The sequence below is a fragment of the Muntiacus reevesi genome, chromosome 10, assembly GCF_963930625.1.
Source record: "Muntiacus reevesi chromosome 10, mMunRee1.1, whole genome shotgun sequence".
Classification (NCBI taxonomy): Eukaryota; Metazoa; Chordata; class Mammalia; order Artiodactyla; family Cervidae; genus Muntiacus; species Muntiacus reevesi.
In genome coordinates, this window is record NC_089258.1 from 4,373,946 (window position 1) to 4,398,429 (window position 24,484).

General features: G+C 35.9%; 1 protein-coding gene across 1 annotated transcript; it reads left to right on the top strand.

Moving 5' to 3' along the window:
• Positions 1-1,412: 1,412 nt before the first annotated feature.
• ADAMDEC1 (ADAM like decysin 1) lies at positions 1,413-23,458 on the top strand. The gene is made up of 14 exons (XM_065946898.1): positions 1,413-1,560; positions 1,796-1,914; positions 2,705-2,781; positions 4,182-4,260; positions 6,386-6,462; positions 7,694-7,880; positions 8,106-8,168; positions 8,843-8,914; positions 9,935-10,104; positions 10,467-10,548; positions 11,539-11,669; positions 12,467-12,641; positions 17,730-17,813; positions 22,752-23,458. The coding sequence occupies exons 1-13, from the start codon at positions 1,512-1,514 to the stop codon at positions 17,808-17,810; spliced, it is 1,362 nt and encodes a 453-aa protein (XP_065802970.1). The 5' UTR covers positions 1,413-1,511; the 3' UTR covers positions 17,811-17,813; positions 22,752-23,458.
• The last annotated feature ends 1,026 nt before the right edge of the window (positions 23,459-24,484 follow it).

Consider the following 24,484-nt stretch of genomic DNA (forward strand, 5'->3'; position numbering starts at 1 on the left):
TTTTAAAACACAGTCAGTACTGTTTACTCTAAGAGATGATTTGCTAGAAAATATGTTTAACAAAAAAGAATATTGGAGAAAAGAAGATGGTATTCTTACGAGTAATTTCAAATAGCATCTGTATAAAACACAGAACTAACTATAATGACCAGGGGGTGAAAATCATGGTAGAATTAAAACACCTAACAACATGTAAGGTGGCTAGAGATGGGATGCTGAGAAGAGCTACAGCGTTTCAGGATGTTGTATTATTTGATGGTAGTTAGATGTTATTAAGATTTTATTTTGCTAAATTTTAGTGGTAACTACTATAGGATATGGGAGAAGGAAATGGAAACCCACTCTGATATTCTTGCCTGGAAAATCCCATGGACAGAGGGGCCTAGTGGGCTAAGGTCCATGGGGTTCCAAAGAATTGGACATGACTTAGCGATTAAATCAGAGAAGGAAATGGCAACCCACTCCAGTATTCTTGCCTGGAAAGTCCCATGGGCAGAGGAGCTTGGTGGGCTGCTGTCCATGGGATCACACAGAGTCGGTCACAACTGGAGCAACTTAGCATGCATGCATGCATACTATAAGATACACGTAGAATGTTGATCTTCTGGACCAGCAACAGATAAAGAAAATTATAGAGAAAACTTAAATGACTCCAAAGAATGTAGAAAAACAAAGAGAAGCATAGACATGGAGAGATTGCTATAAAACTTACAATCTGATACTTGCAAACTCCCAAATGTATCAGTAAAAAATAAACTCAGTAGTTAAAGAGCATAGATTTTTAGATTGGGAAAACTCTACTAATAGGAATATAATTTAGAGTTAACTCTGAGAAAGACCAGGTCAATGGATACCAAGAATCTCACTTTGCTTTACCTTTTTTGCTAAATAATACTGTTTCTAGCATTTTATCTGAAGGAAGTCATCTGAAATCAAAGAAATATAATGTTGGACCATTGGGTGACAAACTAGTTTTCCCTCAATTTAAATTCTCTCTATAAGCATTTATATCTTTTGCTAGTCCAGGAGATCAGCACACACTTTTTCAAAACATGTACAGACTGATAGATTTTCTAAATATATAGATTAATTTCTATAAGATTACTGAAAAGCATGAGTGATGGCTGAATTAAATGTGTGTGCAAATATATATACATATATCTCAGTCTCATTAGGTACTTTCCCATGCTATTGGAGCACCAGGGCCAAGCAGTTGCCCAGATGTGAGTCCTTAACAAGATGTAACCACAGACATAAATACCTCTCAGAAATGAGGAACATTCTCATGATCTTGACAGTGCAATGTCTTGGCAACTTTCCAAAGCCATTAGGAAACATTCCCTAAACTTCCAAAGAAGGCTTGAGGTTTTTAAAACTTTTTTTTTTCAATTTGTAAAGAGAAGTAGGGGGCAGATAAAGCTGGCCAGTGAAGTAGGGGAGATAAAACTGAACAAGTGGGGAGATCACAACTTTGTGCTGAGTAGGACTTCTCAGCCACCTGCAGTACCAACATGTCTTTGGTCCTGCTCTCCATCCTCTGGGTCATCATTCAGACTCAAGGTAAGCACTAATATACTGACGATTTCAAAGAATTATTTCATCATTGTCATGTCTTTCCAGGATAGGGAGAGAAAGCTAAAGAAAAATTCTTTGTTATCAAAGCTTAGGTAGAAGAAGGAAATTATTCTTCTCAGTGTTTCTCTTCTCAATGGGAATTGTCTTCCACGCGATTTCAACAAACCAGTCAACAAAAACATTTACATATTTTATATCAATGTTATGTCTCTTTCTCTAGCAATGACCATAAGACAAACACTTGAATCAGAGCTGTATGAAGTAGTTCATCCTAAGAAACTACACATTTTACACAAAAGAGAGATACAGAATAACCAAACAGAGAAGCATGGCAAAGAGGTAAGCAGTGGATTGATCATGGTGTCATCTAATGAAACAGTAAAGGACTTTTTACTAGTAGAAGTGATGTCACAGTCAACATTTAATAGTTTAATTTTGAAATCCATTTATACAAAAGCTCCCCTTTGCCCTGGAGAGGGCATAGGTTTTCTTTAAATGCTTTTGCCCTGAAGCAGCAGTAAGGTACTTAACTGATTCTCTGGATCAGAAAGAATAAAGCAGCTTGGACATTTCTCTAAGTTTGTGGGGAGAACAAAATAAAGGAAGACAGGAATGGCAGCCATTTCTATGAGATAAAATTATCTCATTAATTTACAAGATTTTTTTTTTACTGTGTTGAAGATACTCTTTGACTATTACATTTTTGCAAATATTTTCCTCATTTTATAATTTTTATTTTAATTTTTAGTATGCTTTTGTTTGAGCTTTTTTAGTATATTTAGCTTAGCTTTAAAGCAGTAAAAATATATGCCTTATTATTACCCTATTAGGATCCATTAGTGTACAGAACTGTATACCATCAGTCAGTCACTGTATACCATACGTTACAGCAAATGATAAGTCCATATCTTACATATTAGAGTGAGTGTAATCTGTATTACCATGTTGTTGTACTTTTTGGAAATCTATTTTGGTGTAAAATTTGTTTCCTTTTACATATTTTAGAAGCATGAGAACTGCTTTTATCTTACATGCATTTGTAATTATCATTCTGTACAGCTACCTATATCATTATAATTATTTTAGATTCAGAAATGTAAATTATCATTATATTATTAAATATCTTTAGGAAAGATATGAACCTGAACTTCAATATCAGATGATGTTAAATGGAGAAGAAGTCATTCTTTCCCTACAAAAAGCTGAGTAAGTTGTATTTTCTGCAAGTCTAATCACTGGATTATTCTAAAAAAATGTAGGAAAATAAATCTTGAAACTCTATATAGTATAATTTCACAAAGAAGACATGAAACATATGGAGCATTAGATGCTAATAGTTTGTATTAATGTTATAGAAGAAGCTTGATGTTTTTCTAGTAAATTATATGCAAAGTATAAAACAAAGGAAGCTGCACAAACAACTTTCTTCCTTGGTAATTTTGGAATTTGCTGCAAATATATTTTACCCAGAAAAACTCAAACCTTTGATGTGACTTTCCAGTACTTTTATTTAATTGGAGTATATTTTCTTTGAAATACTATGTTAGTTTCTACTGTACAGAAAAGTGAATCAGCTACACGTATATGTATAACCCCTTTCTTTAATTTCCTTCCCATTTAGGTCACCACAGAGCATTGAGTAGAGTTCCCTGTGCTATAGAGTGGATTCTCATTAGTTATACATTTGATATATCACTTCAGCTCAGATTTGTTCAGTCGCTCAGTCATGTCCAACTCTTTGCGACCCCATGGACTGCAGCACACCAGGCTTCTCTGTCCATCACCGACTCCCAGAGCTTGCTCAAACTCATGTCCATTGAGTTGGTGATACCATCCAGCCATCTCATCCTCTGTCATCCCCTTCTCCTCCTGCCCCCAATCTTTCCCAGCATCAAGGTCTTTTCAAATGAGTCAATTCTTCACATCAGGTGGCCAAAGTATTGGAGTTTTAGCTTCAGCATCAGTCCTTCCAATGAATATTCAGGACTGATTTCCTTTAGGATTGACTGGTTTGATCTCCTTGCAATCCAAGAGACTCTCTAGGGAAGAAGCCCAACACCACAGTTCAAAATCATCAATTCTTCAGCACTTCCATACATGACTACTGGAAAAACCATAGCTTTGACTAGACAAACCTTTGTCAGCAAAGTAAAGTCTCTGCTTTTATATCTAAGGCTCATTTGGGGCACACAGCCTTGAGATAATCTCAGGGAATAGGGTTCCACCAAGTTCTATAATAGTCAGTAAACTTCTCCCTGAATACAGTGGTCCTTGATGTGTACTTGTGACCCAACATCCTTCTGAGATTGCTTAGAGGCTGTGTTCTTGGTGCAAAGAATCCCAATAATATATTTGAAGTTAGAAAAATCACTCTCTGATTTCTGTGTTAGTAAAATATTGGAAGACATTTCTTTCCTCAGATCTAAGAGGTATAACTGAATGTTTGATTTGCTTCAGGAGCAGACTCACAATATTGGAAAAAGATCAGTGCATCAGATCAGCTCTTTCTCACCGTAAACATTATCATTCCTTTAGTGCTGAAGATTGGATCAGGGATATTGTCTTAATTGTCACTATGAGAGTATTCAACTTTCTGCTCTCTACAGGCATCTCCTGGGACCAGACTACACTGAGACATATTACTCACCCGGTGGAGAAGAAATCACCACAAGACCTCAGAACATGGTAGGTCTGAATGCTTTCTGGGGCTCTTAACTTGGATCAGCTGCTTACATCATGAGATTCATAAGTCCAAGGTCAACTTAAAAAAAAAAAAATCAAAGGACTTGAAAGCAAGGGGCTCATCTATGACCAACGAGACAACAGGTGAAAAAAAGAATTATATCTTTTTTATTTTTTATTTTTTATATCTTTTTTAAAAGATAAAAGTAGTAGGAGGCTCTCAAGTGTTACATTAAAAATTTTTTTTTAAATATTCATGTATTTGAGTGTGTTAGATCTGAAATGTGGCACACAGGATCTTCACTGCATCATGCTCAGTATTTCGTTGTGGTGCATGGAATCTCTAGTTGTGGAGCACAGGCTTAGTTGCTCCTCGGCATGTGGGATCTTAGTTCCCTGACCAAGGAGTGAACCCACAACCTCTGCATTGCAAGGCATATTCTTCACCACCGGACCACCAGGGAAGTCCCTCAAGTGTTGCATTTTAAGAAGGAACTAAAAATCTATTTTCCCTTAAACCATTTTATCACCAAGTTAGAAATATTTTCTACTAGGTACTCAAAATATTATGTCACTATTTACAATTTTCTAGCGGTAAGTGCATTTATCCTGAGATTCACAATGGTATATCAATTATTTACCTAATAAAAATTTTTATCCGGTTAAACCACCATCATAGAAATCATGCCAAGGTGTAGGTTTCAGACATAGAGGATCAAGGCCAAGAAAAGAATACGAAGAGAATATAAAAAGGCTCAGTCATATGTATACCTATGGTTGATTCATGTTGATGTTTGGCAGAAACCAACACAATACTGTAAAGCAATTATCCTTCAATTAAAAACAAATAAATTTAATTTTTTAAAAAGGCTCAGTCATGAGTATTATCAAGCTAGAGCATTTCTCAGAGCCAAACCCTCCATGGTGTCCCATAGATCTATGTCTCTGTAAAAAAACAAACAAGACTTTGGCCACAGAATGGCCCTTTGTTCCCTTCTTACTTTCTTATTTCAAGGGCATCTGGATTTTTGCTAACATTGACCTTTGGGGAAAGTATCTGATAAATTAGTTCATACTTAAGTGTGAATGGCCAGTGACATCTTAATGTGGTACCTTTTCCAGCTGTCTACAAGAAAATGTTAATGACATTGTTATAATGAAAATGTTATAATGACAAGGTTTCTTGTAAAGGCAAGAAAGACCCAGATGGAATGTCAGACCCTGAAGAAAGTCAGTATGTTTTGAATAAGAGTTTATTCATTAGCTTTCTTGGACTGTTCTACACAAGTGACCCCCTACTCTGCTTATATGAAGTGCCAACATATCTGAATCTCTGTGTAGTGGTTTAGTCGCTCAGTCGTGTCCGACTCTTTGTAACCCCATGGACTCTAGCCCACCAAGCTCCTCTGTCCATGATATTTCCCAAGCAAGAATACTGGAGTGGGATGCCATTTCCTTCTCCAGGGGATCTTCCCAACCCAGGGATTCAATCTGTGTTTCCTGCTTGGCAGGCAGATTCTTTACCTCTGAGTCACCCGGGAAGCCAGTCTGAATCTCTAGTTATAGACAAACTCTCTGGGCTTTCGAGGCTGATAAAGGGCTACCACTAACACACCAGTTTAAAAAAAAAAAATGAATTTGATCCATAAATCACAGGGTCTCAGAAATGGTGGTATGGCCTCTTGAAGACTCGAATTTAGAAAAATGAATACCTCACTTTATTGATATGTAATGCATAGTGGAGCTTGCACAGAAATACTAAATTCTCCAACGTTGGCACTCGAAACTGAGAGTTCCTAGGGAGTGCTATAGATCACATAAAGCAACTGGCTACTTCTCAATTGCAGTATCTACTCTTTCCATGAGTCCATTTACGTCCAAATTTCCTGGACTTTTCTTTAGTGTGAATTAGTGTCACAAAGACAGCTCAACCACCAAATATGGAGAGTTCCCAAGATCATAGATGGAGAGGCCCATAAAACTACTGAGATTCTCCATGTTTTTGTTTGTGGGAGCTAGTCTGGTCACAGCCACTATTTGAAGAACATTCCTACATATTCAAGATAAGTTTTCAACACAACGGTGATACATTTATTTTTGTAGTTAAAAAATTTTTTTCCAACCTTAGGAACACTGCTACTATAAAGGACACATCCTAAATGAAAAGGACTCTGTTGCCAGCATTAGTACTTGTGATGGATTGAGGTGAGCTACAACTTTTAAAAATATTAAACATCAAGCACTATTTTGTTGCACAATATTGAGTCTTCCTGGACACCATGTCTTCTTACTATTTTGATAAAATTGTTTCCATTGATAAAATGCTGAATCTACATGGTTAAAGTGAAGAATAATGTATCATCTTTGCAATTATCATTATCTGCACTTCTAGTCAAAGTTAGAGTTAGCAATTTTTAAACAAGTACTATATTCGGGAGCATGATGACATCTGGATTCACTTTCATATCTATTATCCATCCATCCTTCATTCCCTGAAACCATCTGTTTTATTTTCTTAAAGATGCTACCCTGCAGTTGTCACGTTAAACATAATTTTTAGAAGTTTGTGTGTATGAGTGTGTTTGTGTATCTGTGTGGTATTTCTGTTTCCAAAGGTGATTCTTGCCAGTTAGGGAAAATTTGTAAAGGGTGAGAAAACACAAATAAGAAAATAACCACCAAAAAGTTTTACCTCTGAGTATCACTATTATTAGTTTTTTATCACGGTTCAGTCTTTTACACAGATAAACAAAAATATCATTTATATGACTGAAATGTAAAATAAAATACACGATTCTTTGTCCAACATGAGACATACCACATGACATCAAAAGCCTTTTCCCATATCATACAGTGCTTTTGTAGATGTAATTTTTTTAACAGCTGTGTTGGCTTTCTAATATTTCATCTTACGGTTTCACTATATATTTCTGAACTAATTTTCCTTCTAAGAAGAGAAAATCTTTAAGTTACTACTTGTTCCAACTTGTTCTTCTGGCTGATCTGCTCATCAATCTTTCTCTTTGGGGTTCTTGGTATCTATAAGATATCTACTCCTTTGCAAGGTATCCTTTGAAAGGTATCTACTCCCTTACTACATTCTCCCTTATAATCCTGGGATCTGCCAAGAAATATTTGCTAAATGTGAAAATAAACTATGGACAAATATTTACTGAGCTCATGGTGTAAATTTCAAATTTTGGGGAATAGCTTCATCTTAGTACTTCTTGTTCAGAATGCCCTGGGTAATTAAAATAGGATCTATTTTTGTATTGGCAAACACTGATTATAACTTAAATTAACAAAAGCTAGCTGCAAGACATATGAATGAAAACCACGTGTGAACTTGGCATTGAGGGAGAGGAATACCTTCACTCTGGCCAGCGGGTGCGACTCTGGCAGAGAATCTTGAAATACTAACCTCTGTGTCTCACAGGGGCTATTTCACACATCATGATCAAAGATACATGATAAAGCCTCTGAAAAGCACAGACCGAGAAGAACACGCTGTACTCACATACAACCAGGAGGAGCTCAACCCAGCTAAGCACACCTGTGGTGTAAGAAACGTTGGCAGGAAACAGGACCTTATTCGAAACCCAAGGTCACTCAAAAGTCCAGAGGTGAGTGCAGTTTCCCACCATCATTCATGTCAACTGACCCAGTAATGATGCATGAAATACTGGTGTATCCAGAAATGGCTTGTGTGAGTAAAGTCCAACCCTTATTTGCTTATTCTTCAATTTAATTTTCCTCTGAAGGAAAATAAATAAATAAATCTTTTTGTAAGCTTTTTAATCTCTTAGGTTGAAGATATTATTAACAATGTTCTTTCATTCTTCATTAAGGTAGAAGAATTTCTTCATGCTGAGAAATACATTGATTTGCTTTTGGTGCTGGATAATGCGTTTGTGAGTATGAAATGAGCACTTCTTGGGTAGTTGAGTCAACTTTTCAGTTTTCTTATCAAGCAGACGCAAACAAGAAACTATTCTCATGAAAAATACAAAGCCTGTCCATGTGATTGTCTTATCTGTTCTACCTACCATGTCAGAAATAGCTTTCATTCACTCCCTCTCTTTTAAAATTCATCTGCTGCCAAAATGTTCAGATATGAGAAATATACTTAATGGCAGATAGCAACAGTAAAACAACCACAATAACTAGAAACATAAAAGAGTTGGTTATTAATATCTTTTTAAAGTTCTCACTATAACATGTAAATATAAAACAGATATAAAATTATATATAATTTATTAATTACATTCATATATTATATGAGAATTTATGCTTCATAACCAAATTTTAAAAATATTAAATTGGTTTGAAAACATTAAGACTAATATGATTTATTCAACTTAATTTGAATTGATATTTTATATGAATGCTTAAGTTTTCTTTTGCCAAAAACGTCTTACATTTGAAATAGAATTTGTTGAAACAGATTCTTAGATAAGGTAGATGTGGAATGAACAGACATTTATTTACATTGAAATGTGTAAGTTTTCTTAAACTATAAAATCCCCATCAGCTTTCTCACTTTAATTTGTGATTTTAATTACTCTTTGCATTTTGTATTTTACAGTATAAGATGTATAATGAGAACATAACTGTGATAAGACGCTTTGTGTTTGATGTGATAAACCTGCTCAATGTGGTAAGATATTTGTTCTATAAACATACGTTTCCGCATAGGAGTTTAGGGCTTTTCTATATTTTAAGCAAATAAGAATTGGGAGAATTACAATGGCTTAAAGTCCACAGTTTGGGAAAATTTGGTAGACAAGGATTAACATCAAGGTAAAATCACTGTATACTGTAGGAAAGGCAACTTCTAGGTTTTCTGTTTTCAAAATGGGATACATTTATCCACCACTTACAATCAACGAAATATATTTTTAAAAAAACTAAATAAATCTTTCCTACTGTATAGCACGGGGAACTACATACAATATTCTAGGATAAACCATAATGGAGACGAATGAAAAAGAACATATATATATGTTAGATAGTTAGAATAGAAAACAGGAGTCCAGAATGGTGGTGGCTAAAAGATAAGGAAGGGAAAAGCCGGCGAAAATACAACAAAGGAAGGTCCGAGGACCGGAGTGAGGACCTCAGGTAGAACAAACAACACTCCTGGCTAGCCCCATTTATATAGGGCAGGCCCGGGGGCGGGGGGTGGGGAAAACATATAAAAAGAGAAGCCAAAGGGCGGGGGGGTCTCTCTCTCTCTCTCCCGCATGCTGGGGCGCTCTTTCTCTTCGCGTGTTTGGGTCGACAGGCCCTCACGCCTCGAGGATAGATTTTCCTGCTAGTATCTAAATAAATCAGAGCTGTAACACGGAGCTGTAACACTGATTTGTCTAAGAGCTATAGCACAGTCTGTTCGAGACCTGAGAGCTATAACACAGTCTGCCCAAGACCCAAAAGCTGTGAAGCGCCGAGGGCTTTAATGTCCGTCACTCCAAATCTTTGTTATGACGAGGCAGAACCGAGGAGCGTACACTTGCCTGACATCTATATGTATACATATGTATAACTGAAAACAAACAAAACTCAGTCACTTTACTCTACAGCAGATATTAACATAACATTGTAAATTGGCTATACTTCAATAATTTTTTAAAAAAAGAAATATAAAACATTTTCATGATGAAAAATGTTCTTCCCTCAGATTTACAATACCATAGACGTTCAAGTGTCCTTGGTAGGTATGGAAATATGGTCTAATGGTGACAAGATAAAGGTGGTACACAACACACGTGCCACCTTTAACAAATTTGTGAATTGGCATCGTTCTAACCTGGGAAAAATGAAGACCCATGACCATGCTCAGCTACTCAGGTAAGCACACACTGGCCAGAGCCAGGACTGTTTTGACAGAGAAGATAATTATCCCAAAAGTTTCTTGGCAGAGATTCCTATTCAATTCTACCTCCCTGTTCAGTGATCAGAGAGCCTAAAGTTCTGTTATTAGCAACTCACCTGTGGGATTGTTGCAGACCCATGTCAGATCACTAAAATTGACTCTTGAATGTGGGATAACCATCTGTGGTCATTCTAATGCTCTAGAATTGCAGTGGCTTTTCTGGGACCTCATGAATAGGAAAAGGATAGGGGAACTAGGGAAGTCTCAGACAGAGTTGACAGAAGCTGATGGTTCAAAAGACTCAGATTGTGACAACATACCTGTAATTTTTACGCAGTGGAGTTGGCTTCAAAGATCGAATTACAGGACTGGCGACCTCGAATTCCTTGTGCACCCCATCGTCCGTTGCTGTTATTGAGGTTTGTAAACATGTAGCTCCCTGAGGTTCTACAACTTCTATGAAGACAAGCACAATGTCTTATTTAGAGTTAGCACAATGTACATTTGCTGAATCAGTAAATAAAAGTAGAAATGAACCTGAATTAGTAGATCACTACACTGAGGATTCCTTGGATTATGAAACAGAATATCTCTTTACATTGACCCTCCCAGAGCTTTCACTCTTTAGTTGATGTTAGGGAGTTAAAAGAGGACGATCAGAACAAAAAGAGAATCCAGGTGCCCTCTGGGATTTGAGGCAACTTCAAATTAATCGTCGCTAGTATTTATGGCCAGGGAGGTTGGACAAAGTGCATGTCAGTGTCACACGGCCCAACACTGCCAGTGTCATAGTCACCATAGCAATATTTTTTAGAATTGAGTACATAGTGTGATATCTTTTAGTACTTCCTATGCAGAACGAGCTTCCCTGGTGGCTTGTTGGTAAAGAATCCACTCGCAGTGTGGGAGATGAGGGTTCTATCCCTGGGTTGGGATGATCCCTTGGAGAAGGAAATGGTAACCCACTCCAGTGTTCTTGTCTGGGAAATGCCATAGACAGAGGAGCCTGGAGGGCTATAGTCCATGGAGTCACAAAAGAGTCAGACTCCACTTAGCAACTAAACAACAACAATGAATAATGGAATTATCATGATTTAACCATGGTTTATCAATAATCCATATTGATTGAGCACTGGCTCAGTAGTTAGATTTCCAATAGCAAATCATTTCAAATGTTTACAATGTCATTTTTGATGTTTGAAATGTAAACATTTTTAATGTTTACAATGTCCTGTCAGTTGTCTCAAATGTCTACAATTTACAATAACCAATGACAGGGGAAGAAGCTCAATGATTCAATAATTTTCATGTCAAACTATTATTCTTTGTAACACCAAACATCAATGATAATGAACAGATAATTGAATAAATTCACAAATAATAGATATTTCTATTTTTTTTTTCACCAGGGTAAGAGAAAGAACAGTGTCTCTCTTGTAGCAGTGATGTCACACGAATTGGGTCATGTCCTCGGTATGCCTGATGTTCCATATTACACCAAGTGTCCCTCTGGGAGTTGTGTGATGAATGAATATCTAAGGTGAGACCTTGTCACTCTAGAGAAAAAAAAATTCTTAGATCTTAAAGAATTCAGATACAGCCTGTATAATTGGATGAACATTTTTTAATGTAATGGCTGTGTTTCCAACTAATTCATGTTCTAGCTTCTTGATGTACGGGATTTATCAGCTAGCAGAACTCATTATTTAAGATTTCCAAATATGCCAAGGTAAAGTTTATAAGTATAGTGACCATGTTACTCTAACTTAAAATAATTTTAGCTTAAAACAGTCTTTTCTAAAAATATTTATATAATTAAGATGAGAGCATCCTTATAAATCCCTATCACCAATCCATTCATTTTTATGTTATTAATGTTGCCTTTTAATTCTAAACACGTTGCAAGGACTTGAGATAGAAAAATCAATAAACATATCTTACTGTTGAAGTGTTCATAAATAGGAAGTTAAGTATCTCCACTGAACCTCTAAGTTTGCGATTATTTCCTTTCACTATTCATTGTTATTATCACTTACCTCTCAGCCCTCAATAGTGAGATGAGTGAATGATAACAAATGGTGAAGCTCATCACTGCTGCCATTTAGGGCAGAATTAAATCTGCACAGGAATTGAAATTCTTCAAATTCCTACAACTGGGTATCCAGAAAAAGAATTTCCCAATGAGAGTAGTATTCATGCTCTTTCACACTCCACATATAACATGGTTCATTTATACTAAATTTGAAATTTTTGTTGAACTAGTTAGACAAGTCACATTCTTATGTTAACTTATCACTGTATATAACATGGTATTTCTCATTCTTCTTCTGGTTACAGTTCAAAATTCCCAAAGGATTTCAGTACACGCAGTCGATCACATTTTAAAAAATACATGCTATCTCAAAAACCAAGATGCCTACTGCAAGCACTGGTTCCTAAAAATATGACACAACCAGTGTGTGGGAACCAACTTTTGGAAGTAGGTGAAGACTGTGATTGTGGCTCTCCTGAGGTATGCAAATGTCTGTGGTCTAAAAAATTTACTAGAGAGTTACTGTGGCTTTCGTTTTGGTTTTAATTAGAGTATAATTGCTTTACAATGTTGTGTCAGTTTCTGAAGCACAACATGAATCAGCTACACCTATACATGTATCATTTCCCTCTTGCACCTGCCTCCACTCCCAACCACATCCCACACCTCTAGGTCATTACAGAGCACCGGGCTGAGCTCCTGTGCTGTTTGTAATGTTTTCTTTTCTTCTCTTTTAAAATGCACTTTTGGAAGTTCAAAAAGACAAACTTGGCATCTTAGTAAAATGTAGGCTTGTATTTGTTTTCAGTACTGACTTTAGTCATCTTTTGAAAAGCATTTCGAAAGCCAGGATGCGCTTATTATATGATTTTATAAGAACTTCAATGAAAAGAAGTAAATCATTAAGGTGAAAAGATAACTCTCAGAATGGAAACAAAAATTTGCAAAAGAAACAAGTAACAAGGGACTAATCTCCCTTGTGATACAAACAGTTCATTCAGTTCAATGTAAAAAAAAGAAAAAAACCCAATCTAAAAATAGGTAGGAGACCTTAATAGACATTTCTCCAAAGAAGACATATATATGGCCAGAAAATACATGAAAAGATGCTCAACATAACTAAATATTAGAGAAATGCAAATCAAAACTATAATGAGTTATCCTCACACTTCTCAGAATGGTCATCATTTAAAAATCTACAAACAATAAATACTGGAGAGGATGTAGGAAAAAGGTAACCCTCCTACACTGATGGTGAGAATGTAAATAGGTACAGTCACTATCGAGCATAGTATGGAGGTTCCTTAAAAATCTAAACATAGCATAGTGTATGTGTGCTAAGTCGCTTCAGTGGCGTCTGACCCTTTGCGACCATGTAGACCATAGTCCACCAGGCTCCTCTGTCCATGAAATTCTCCAGGCAAAAGTACTAGAGTGGGTTGCCATGACCTTCTTCAGGGTATTTTCCCAACCCAGAGATTGAACCCGTGTCTTTTATTCTCCTGCATTGGCAGGCAGGTTCTTTACCACTAGCACCACTTGGGAAGCCCCCAGAGCTACCATATGCCCCAGCAATCCCACTCCTGAGCATGTATCTGGAGAAAACCATAATTCAAAAAGATACAAGCATCATAATGTTGATTGCAGCCCTATTTACAATAGCCAGGATTTGGAAGCAACTTAAATGTCCATTGGTGGAGGAATAAAGAAAATGTGGTACATATATATACAATGGAATATTAGCCACAAAAAGGAACACAATTATGCAATTTGCAGATATGTGGATGAACCTAGAGACTGTCATACAGAGTGAAGTAAGTCAGAAAGAGAAAAACAAATATCATATGGTTTCACTTACATGTGGAATCTAGAAAAGTGGTACAGATGAACTTATTTGCAAAGCAGAAATAGAGACACAGACATAGAGAATGGATGTATGGATTCTAGGATGAACTGGGAGATTGGGACTGACATATATACACGATTGATATTATGTATAAAATAGATAACTGCTGCTGCTGCTAAGTCCCTTCAGTCGTGTCCAACTCTGTGTGACCCCATAGATGGCAGTCCATCAGGCTCCTCCATCCCTGGGATTCTATAGGCAAGAATAATGGAGTGGGTTGCTATTTCCTTCTCCAATGCCTGCATACATGATAAGTCGCTTCAGTCGTGTCTGACTCTGTGCGACCCTATGGACAGCAGCCCACCAGGCTCCTCCATCCACAGGATTCTCCAGACAAGAATATTGGAATGGGTTGCCATATCCTTCTCCAGAAAATAGATAACTATTGAGAACCTATTGTCTAGCACAGGGAACTCTGTAGTGCTCTGTGGTGTCCTAAATAGGAAGGAAATCCAATAAAAAGGGGATATACATGAGCATGTATACTCACGTATACTCTACTTTCTACTATACTCTACTTTGCTGTACAGTAGAAACTAACACATTATAAATCAAGTGTACTTTCTTTTAAAAAGTAAATCCTTAACTATACGTGTCACTTATGAACTTTCTTAAATGTATTAGTCAAATTTCTAAATCACATAAACTCCCAGCTGATCGTTTTGTTGAACAATAACAATTAAAAAGGGGTTTCCCATGTAGCTCAGTGGTAAAGAATCTGCCTACCAATGCAGGAGATGTGGGTTATATCTCTGGGTCTGGAAGAGCCCCTGAAGGAGGAAATGGCACCCCACTCCAGTATTCTTGCCTGGAAAATCCCAGGCAAGACAGAGAGAAGCCTGGTGGGCTACAGTCCATGGGTCTCCAAGAGTAAGACACAACTGAGAGATTAAGTACTTACACACAGATGCAACAATTGAAAATCCAGAAGTAAATTCTCTCCATTGAGACAGTCATTAAGCAGTGTGTAAATAAGGAGAAATTAAAACGTAAAGAGGAAAAAGAAAAATCACACAAGTCTGTAGAAGATGGATTAACATAGAACATTTAAGATAATTACGCTACTTCTGACTAAATCTTCATAAATATCTAACCCCTTCAAGACATCAGTGTATCCTAAAGAATATCTCTGATAGAATGTTCATTAGCAGTCTCAGAGTAGGTTTCTAAAAGAAAGTGTTCTATTTAAAAAAAATGAATTACGATTTGAAGAGATTTTTACATGTCAATCTGCTGAATGCTTTTATAATCACAATCTCCTTTATTACTCACAACAAACCTGCAAAACAGGTTTCTTTTCCCAATTTAGAAAAGAAGTGAGACTCAGAAAAGCTAAGTAACTAGATCCAAGGATACAAAGCTAGTAATTGGTGAAACCTGTTACAACCCAAGATTTATCCATTACTTTAAGAGGCTTTGTGACAATGAGGAAGACATATAATCTTTCTATGCTGTTTATTTATTCAGAAATTTTAAGCTATTGAAGGGCTTTCCTGGTGGCTGAGTGGTAAAGAATTTGCCTGTCAATGCAGAAGACATGGGTTCCATTCATGATCTGAGAAGATTCCATGAAGCAACTAAGCCTGTATATCAAAAAAGAAAAAACAAAACAAAACAAAATTTTAAGTTATTAAATTATAAGTTTACATGGTGCAACTAAATTATTCACAAAGAATAATGTAAATATTCTGTTAATTATAATGAGATATGATTTATACAAATGATTTGATATTTTACAATAATTTAGATTTATGTTTATCTCATTCTTACTTCTTATATTCCCATATGGTTTCTCAAGTGGAGGATAACTGAAGTTGTTCACAATCTTTGGTATTTCTAATTTCAACAGGTAAAATGCTGCGTGTTCAGTACACACACACACACACACACACACACACAAACACACACACACACAAACACACACACACACAAGAGAGAGGGAAGAGAATAGGAGAGGAGAAACTACTATTATACGGTGTTTAATATCTTCTTTTCTTTAACTACATCATCCAGTTCCCATATTCTTTCCATATCTTGTTGATTTTCTTCTTTTGTAGCTGAATAAAATTAGAGATCTAGAGAGTCCAAACTTAAGAACAAGTGAGTTTTTAAATAGCTGTTTTTTACCTAAAAAGTAGTATATATACTTTATACAGAATTCTTTAATGAAAAATCCATTTTCCAGGATCTTGTATGCTATTTTATTATTTTTAGTAAAAATAATCATTCTTTCTGTCTAGATATTATCAAACAACCATAATGCCATCTTAATGATTCTAACTATGTAACACACTTTAATATCAGTAATGGAAAATTTCTTCACTGGTATTTTTTTGCAGTGTTTTCATAGTAATTATTCAGTGTTCATTCTTCCATAAATATATTGGTTTTATTTATTTATTTATTTTGTCAGTTTACCTGCAAATACAGTTTGATATTTGTAAAATCCACAATTCACTCTAAAGGCCACTGGAATTTTCACAACATTAAGTATTGTCTTAAAAGATAAGTTGCCTTTGAAGTTTTTCAGAGAAGTTAAATAAAAAATTCTGCATGCAGTTCTTGCACATTTTGAAAGTTTATTTTGAAATATTTTCAACTTTTTTCTTTTTTCTGTTAGTACATATAATGTTTACTTTTTATTTAGGTTCTCATTTATTACTGTTCTTGACATTACTTTATTATTATCTTAAACAGCTATCTCAGTGACTAACTCAATGTTTTTGGAAATTGATCCTCTTTTTTTTTCCTAGCTCAAGAATTTTATCATGTATAAACAGTGAAAACATAATTATTATTATTTATAGATAATAGTTATTATATATCTGATTATTATGCTTTAATATGTTTTTGTCTCATAGCATTTATCAGAATTAACATAATAATATAGCATAAAAATAATTCTTGTTTTATACTTTATTGGATGTGCTTTTATTATTCACCAGATAGACTTTCTTTATCATGATGATCAAAACACTGTTCATAGTTCACTAACACTTGTTAATTAAATAATGCTTGCCTAATTTGTACTAATTTTTGCCATCTATCACATTAGTAATAGTTGTTTTCTTCCCTCAGTCTTTTAATATAATAGATAATGTTACTTTATTTTGTACTGTTGAGACACCCTTGCATTTTTGGTGACAAAATATTCTGCAGAGTTTGTAATGGAAAATTATTATATTAATAGGCTAGTGTTTGACTAATATTTTACTCAAGTTTTTGCATTAATACTCACAAATGAGAATGGTATGATGTATATATTCATTACCAGTTCTCATTATCAGGATTATGCAGGCTTGGTAAAATGAATTGAGGATTAAAAAATTTTTTTTTCTCTATCATCAAACTGTTTGAAGAGAATAGAAATATTCTCCCTTGAATTTCAAATTTACATACATATAATACCATCTAGGTGAATTTATTTGGGAAAGTTCTTGGATTATTCTATTTTTGTACTTTTAAGAGATGGTTTTCATTACTCAGCATTTTTTTTCTATCATTAAATTTCCTTGGTCACTTCAACTCGAATTTGTATAGCAGAGTAATTTAGTTTAAAAAGTGAAATTTCATTGTCATCTTATACCAGAATTCTGTGCACCTAGTCTACAGGGGAAAAAATGCTTGAACCCACTTTTGCATTGTGTGTGTGTGTTTTAAAGGAATGTACCAGTCCTTGCTGTGATGCCATGACCTGTATGTTAAAACATGAAGTTAACTGTGGAAAAGAGACTGACGAGTAACATGTAAGATTTTATTTTTCTTTCTTTGTTCTCAAACATTTTCATATTTTTATGTGATTCAAGATAGATATGACACTGAGTTCAACAAAGCTAAAACTCAATTTATTTCATTTTACATTTTTTAAATGACTCAAATTCAGAAATTAAAAAAAGCCACCATTATGAACATAAATAGCTCAGAGTTGTGTATATACTAATACACTAAGGAGAAAAGTAGCTATTTTGTCATCATGAAACTAGAACTTCTGAAAACTGTGCTAAAATTGTATGAAATTCTGAAAGGTAATAATGAGTTTAATATAAAGTAATATGACAAACAGAAAAGTGAAAGTGAAAGTTGCTCAGTCGTGTCCAACTCTTTGCAACTCTATGGACTATACACTCCCTGGAATTCTCTCCAAGACAGAATATTGGCGTGGGTAGATCCAGGGGATCTTCTGACCCAGTGATCAAACCCAGGTCTCCTGCATTGCAGGTGGATTCTTTACCAGCTGAACCATGAGGGAAGCAAAGACCTCAATTGTTGAGCAAATTCTCTTCTTGTTTAAGTGCTGATCATTGAAATTGAAAGGTAGTCAGAAGATAAAATTTAACAATGCACTACAAGATTTGACAATTTTATTCCTTTTAAAATGCCTAGGGAATTTCTTGGTGGTCCAGTAGCTAAGACACAGTATTTTCACTGCCATAGGCCTGGGTTCGAACTCTGGTCTGGGAACTAATGTCCTATAAACTGTGTGGCATGGCCAAAATATTTTTTTTTAATAAATAAAATGCTTCAAAAATGCATAATTCATGGATTATTTTTGTGTTTTACACTCCTACATAAGTTGGGCTAGGAGACCTAATTGTTTTTGATATATTCCTTTCAGTAAAAACCAGTCTCCAAATCTGAAAATGGCAGCAACAACCAAAAATTATGAAAAGGAGAAAGACTTGAGACAAATTATTAATATATGAATGGAGTTATTCTTACCAACTACCACCCTTTCCTGAATTTCCTGAATCTTTTTTGGATTTTTTTTTAAAAATTATTTATTTTAATTGGAAGCTAATTCCTTTACAATATTGTGGTGGTTTTTGCCGTATATTCACAGGAATCAGCCATGTGTGTACATGTGTTCCCCATCCTGACCCTCCCTCCCACCTCCCTCCCCATCCCATCCCTCAGGGTCATCCCAGTGCACCAGCCCTGAGCACCCTGTCTCATGCATCAAACCTGGACTGGAAATCTATTTCATATATGATAATATACATGTTTCAATGCTATTCTCTCAAATCATCCCACCCTCACCTTCTCCCACAGAGTCCAAAATTCTGTTCTTTACATCTGTGTCTCTTTCACTGTCTTGCATATATTATAGGGTCATCATTACCATCTTTCTGAATTCCATATATATATGTTAGTATACTGTATTGGTGTTTTTCTCTCTGACTTACTTCGTTCTATATAATAGACTCCAGCTTCATCCACATCATTAGAATGGATTCAAATGTATTCCTTTAGTAGCTGAGTAATATTCCATTGTGTATATGTAACCACTGCTTTCTTATCCATTCATCTACTGATGGACATTTAGGTTGCTTCCATGTCCTGGCTATTGTAAACAGTGCTGTGATGAACATTGGGGTACACGTGTCTCTTTCAATTCTGGTTTCCTCAGTGTGTATATGCAGCAGTGGGATTACTGGGTCATATGGCAGTTCTATTTCCAGTTTTTTAAGGAATCCCCACACTGTTCTCCATAGTAGCTGTACTAGTTTGCATTCCCACCAACAGTGTAAGAGGGTTCCCTTTTCTCTGCACCCTCTCCAGCATTTATTGTTTGTAGACTTTTTTGATAGCAGTCATTCTGACCATCGTGAGATAGTACCTCATTGTGGTTTTTATTTGCATTTCTCTGATAATGAGTGATGTTGAGCATCTTTTCATGTGTTTGTTAGCCATCTGTATGTCTTCTTTGGAGAAATATCTGTTTAGTTCTTTGGCCCATTTCTCGATTGTATCGTTTATTTTTCTGGAATTGAGCTGCAGGAGTTGCTTGTATATTTTTGAGATTAATTCTTTGCCAGTTGCTTCATTTGCTATTACTCTCTCCCATTCTGAGGGCTGTCTTTTCACCTTGCTTATACTTTCCTTCATTGTGCAAAAGCTTTTAAGTTTCATTAGGTCCCATTTGTTTATTTTTGCTTTTATTTCCATTACACTAGGAGGTGGGTCATAAAGGATCCTCTGTGATTTATGTCAGAGAGTGTTTTGCCTATGTAAACTCCTCCAGGAGTTTTATAGTTTCTGGTTCTACATTTAGCTCTTTAATCCATTTTAAGTTTTCTTTTGTGTGTGGTGTTAGAAAGTGTTCTGGTTTCATTCTTTTACAAGTGGTTGACCAGTTTTCCCAGCACCACGTTTAAAGAGATTGTCTTTTCTCCATTGTATATTCTTGCCTCTTTTGTCAAAGATAAGGTGTCCATTAGGTGCATGGAATTATCTCTGGGCTTTCTATTTTGTTCCACTGATCTATATTTCTGTCTTTGTGCCAGTACCAGACTGTCTTGATGACTGTGGCTTTGTAGTAGAGCCTGAAGTCAGGCAGGTTGATTCCTCCAGTTCCATTCTTCTTTCTCAAGATTGCTTTGGCTATTCGAGGTTTGTTGTATTTCCATACAAATTGTGAAATGATTTGTTCTAGTTCTGTGAAAAATACAATTGGTAGCTTGATAGGGATTGCATTGAATCTATAGATTGCTTTGGATAGTATACTCATTTTCACTATATTGATTCTTCCAATCCATGACCATAGTATATTTCTCCATCTACTTGTGTCATCTTTGATTTCTTTCATCAGTGTTTTATAGTTTTCTATATATAGGTCTTTTGTTTCTTTAGGTAGATTTATTCCTAAGTATTTTAATCTTTTCATTGCAATGGTGAATGGAATTGTTTCCTTAATTTCTCTCTCTGTTTTCTCATGATTAGTGTATCAGAATGCAAGGGATTTCTGTGTGTTAATTTTATATCCTGCAACTTTACTATACTCATTGATTAGCTCCTGTAATTTTCTGGTGGAGTCTTTAGGATTTCTATGTAGAGGATCATGTCATCTGCAAACAGTGAGAGTTTTACTTCTTCTTTTCCAATGTGGGTTCCTTTTATATCTTTTTCTGCTCTGATTGCTATGGCCAAAACTATGTTGAATAGTAGTGGTGAGAGTGGGAACCCTTGTCTTGTTCCTGACTTTAGGGGAAATGCTTTCCATTTTTCACTATTGAGGGTAATATTTGCTGTGGGTTTGTCATATATAGCTTTCATTATGTTGAGGTATGTTCCTTCTATTCCTGCTCTGGAGGGTTTTTATCATAAATGGGTGTTGAATTTTGTAAAAGACTTTCTCTGCATCTATTGAGATAATCATATGGTTTTTATCTTTCAATTTGTTAATGTGGTATATTTCATTGATTGATTTGTGGATGTTAAAGAACCCTTTCATCCCTGGGATAAAGCCCTCTTGGTCATGATGCATGATCTTTTTAATATGTTGTTGGATTCTGTTTGCTAGAATTTTCTTAAGGATTTTGCATCTATGTTCATGAGTAATATTGGCCTGTAGCTTTCTTTTGGGGGGCATCTTTGTCTGGTTTTGGAATTAGGGTGATGGTGGCCTCAGAATGAATTTGGAAGTTTACCTTCCTCTGCAATTTTCTGTACGAGTTTGAGTAGGATAGGTGTTATCCCTTCTCTAAATTTTTGGTAGAATTCAGCTGTGAAGCCATCTAGTCCTGGGATTTTGCTTGTTGGAAGATTTTTTATTACTGTTTCAATTTCTGTGCTTGTGATGGGTCTGTTAAGATTTTCTATTTCTTCCTGGCTCAGTTTTGAAAAATTATACTTTTCTAAGGATTGGTCCATTTCTTTCAAGTTGTCCATTTTATTGGCATATAGTTGCTGATGGTAATCTCTTATGATCCTTTATATTTCTGTGTTGTCTATTGTGGTTTCTCCATTTTCATTTCTAATTGTGTTGACTTTCTTATCTGGAATTGAACTTGTAGAGGGATTATAAAGGGAACAATCAACTCAAAGTGGCTTCCCTGTCAGTGGTAAAGAATTTGCCTGCCAATTTAGGAGACACAAGAGATATGAGTTAATTACCCGAGTCTGGAAGATCCCCTGGAGGAAGAACTGGCAACCCACTCCAGTATTCTTTCTCAGAGAATTCCATGAACAGAGGCACCTGGCAGGCTACAGTCCATGGAGTTGCAAGAGTCAGATAAGACTTAGTGATTCAACCACCATCACCCAATCAACTGAAAGATCACTGACTATCACTTCCTCAAGGAAAGGACCAGAAAGGTCATATGATGAGGAGTATCACTCATTCAGGGCTTCTGAATTCATGCCTGGAAAATTCCAAGGACAGAGGAGCCTGGCAGGCTATAGTCCATGGGGTCACAAAGAGTCAGACATGACTAGTTACTGAGTATACACATTACTCATTCTCTCACCAAGCATCATTTCACTCAGTTTTACCCCTAGTGTGATCCACTCTACAGGAAATACTAGAAATTATTCCCATCTTCTTCCTTTGTCACAGAGATCAGAAGCATATCATCACAAACAATAAACTTTCAATTTTTTTTAGGGGCTTGGAATGATAGGTGGACATGCCCCATTACTGGCCAATATTGGCAATTTAGTGTCATGGAAAGAAAACTGAACTTTGACTCAGGATACTTTGATTATTTTCTCAGGTTAGGTCCAAACTACCTGTAGCACTTAAAGTCAAATTATTTATTTCATTTTCTCACCTGTAAAATGAAGCTAATGGTATTGTCTTTCAGTAGGGTTGTTAGAATTATTTAAATTCTCTAAATATTTGCTATTATTACATAATTTTTATAATTTATAATGACCATGGCTTCCAATTTTTTTCTTTTGATCAGAGGATGAATCCAAACATCTACTTCATTGTGATGCTACTTGCCAGGACAAGAATCAAGAAATTCAAACGTGCCAGGAATCTTGCATAGTCTTACCATTGTCCTTAACTGCATTTTGCTTTTTCACTTGTCCTTATACTTCCTGTAATTTTACCTCTCCAGTCAACAAGTCAATAGATATATTTAGGGAAGCTGCCTATTTTCTAGTCTGATCTTTAAATGTATTTTTTAAGGATCTTGAAGCTGTTGTTTAGCTCTTTTCTTTGGAGAACAAAGGAAATTAGCCTTTGACTAAAACACTGCAAAATGCTCTACTGAATTATGCAAGCTGAATTCAGAATTGTATAGTGATAAGTGACTTGTGTTTTAATCCCTCTTTTATTTTAGTTTAGTCCATAAAAAAATAAGATCATTTGATGAGTGTAATCTTTGGTGGAAGAAAGGAAAGCAAAGTTCATGTGTCATTTCTTACTCTTCAGTATTCTGCTTTCCTTGCTCTTAGATGTGTGATATTCTTCTATATCATGTCAAGGCTAATGAAGTGTTTTGTTTCTTTTTATCAAGTATAACCTTTTCACCATCACATTTAACATTAATTTGAAGAACTCTGTATTGCTTACAGTGTCATTTAGCCACCAAGAATTGCTTCATTCATCTATTGGTTTAATGAACCACAGCGTAAGTGAATTAAAGCACAACTTTTTGAGGAATTTGTTTGTGTGGTCATTTTTGGAAATGAATATTTTCCAGCTTTGTTGTAGGTCTGTGTTAGATGATAAAGTCTCACATAATTAGACAATTTCCCCTTTGGTCATTTGACAGCACTGCCACAGAGAGCCAGGCATTGTGATGGAGAGGAGAAAGGTCATGTTCTCTTTTAATGCCCAGAATGAAATGACTTGAGGCCAGTCACACAAGACTAGTCTTCTTTTTGAAGTTTCTCTAAATTGTTTTTTAACAATTGTCCAATTGTTAAATTGGAAAATTTAAAGTGTAAAATTTCCACTGATACCTGGGTCAGGAGAACAAGAACTTAGACATACTGGTAAACGCAAGCAACTTTCTGAAACAAGCAACTTTCCAGAAAGCCCCCTCTTCCTTGCCTCCACGTCGTTGGTGGCTTTGGCTCTTCAAGTGTTACAGTGACACTGCATGTCTGATGTCACTGGTGGCCATGGTGTAGCCATGGCTTGTCAATATCCCTGCCCACTGTGTGTGTGTGCGCGCGAGTGCGCATGCGTGTGCACGCATGTGTGTGTGTGTTTATTTGCTCAGTCATGTCTGACTCTTTTGTGACCCCAAGACTGCAGCCCACCAAGTTCTTCTGTCCATGAGATTGTCCAGGCAAGAACACTGGAGTGGGTTGCCATTTTCTTCTCCAGGGGACCTTCCTGACCCAGGAACGGAACCCATGTCTCCTGCATCTCCTGCATTGACAGGTAGATTCTTTACCACTGAGACACTTGAAAACTCCACCCAAATCTTCCAAGGAAAAAGGGCTTCTTTAGGCTTATTTCTCCTATACTTCATGAACAGATAGAGGCTTCTTATAATAAAACAGCTGGAGCTACAGGGCTTTAGCAAATAGCATGCTGGCGACAGCTAGGACTGGTTCATGAGTGTCAACTGTTAAAATTATCAGGAATATTATGAACTGGTTGTGAAACAACCATTACTAAAACACCAGCCTGTATAAATTTTCAATTAAAAATAATATTAAAACTTAGAGTTCTGCA

What these genes read in the sequence shown, in the direction of transcription:
- ADAMDEC1 (XM_065946898.1), top strand. Translation starts at nt 1,512, where the DNA reads ATGTCTTTGGTCCTGCTCTCCATCCTCTGGGTCATCATTCAGACTCAA. An exon ending in CTTTCCCTACAAAAAGCTGA is followed by an intron (nt 2,782 to 4,181) that starts GTAAGTTGTATT and finishes TGCTCTCTACAG; the next exon opens with GCATCTCCTGGGACCAGACT. An exon ending in CGTCCGTTGCTGTTATTGAG is followed by an intron (nt 10,549 to 11,538) that starts GTTTGTAAACAT and finishes TTTTTTCACCAG; the next exon opens with GGTAAGAGAAAGAACAGTGT.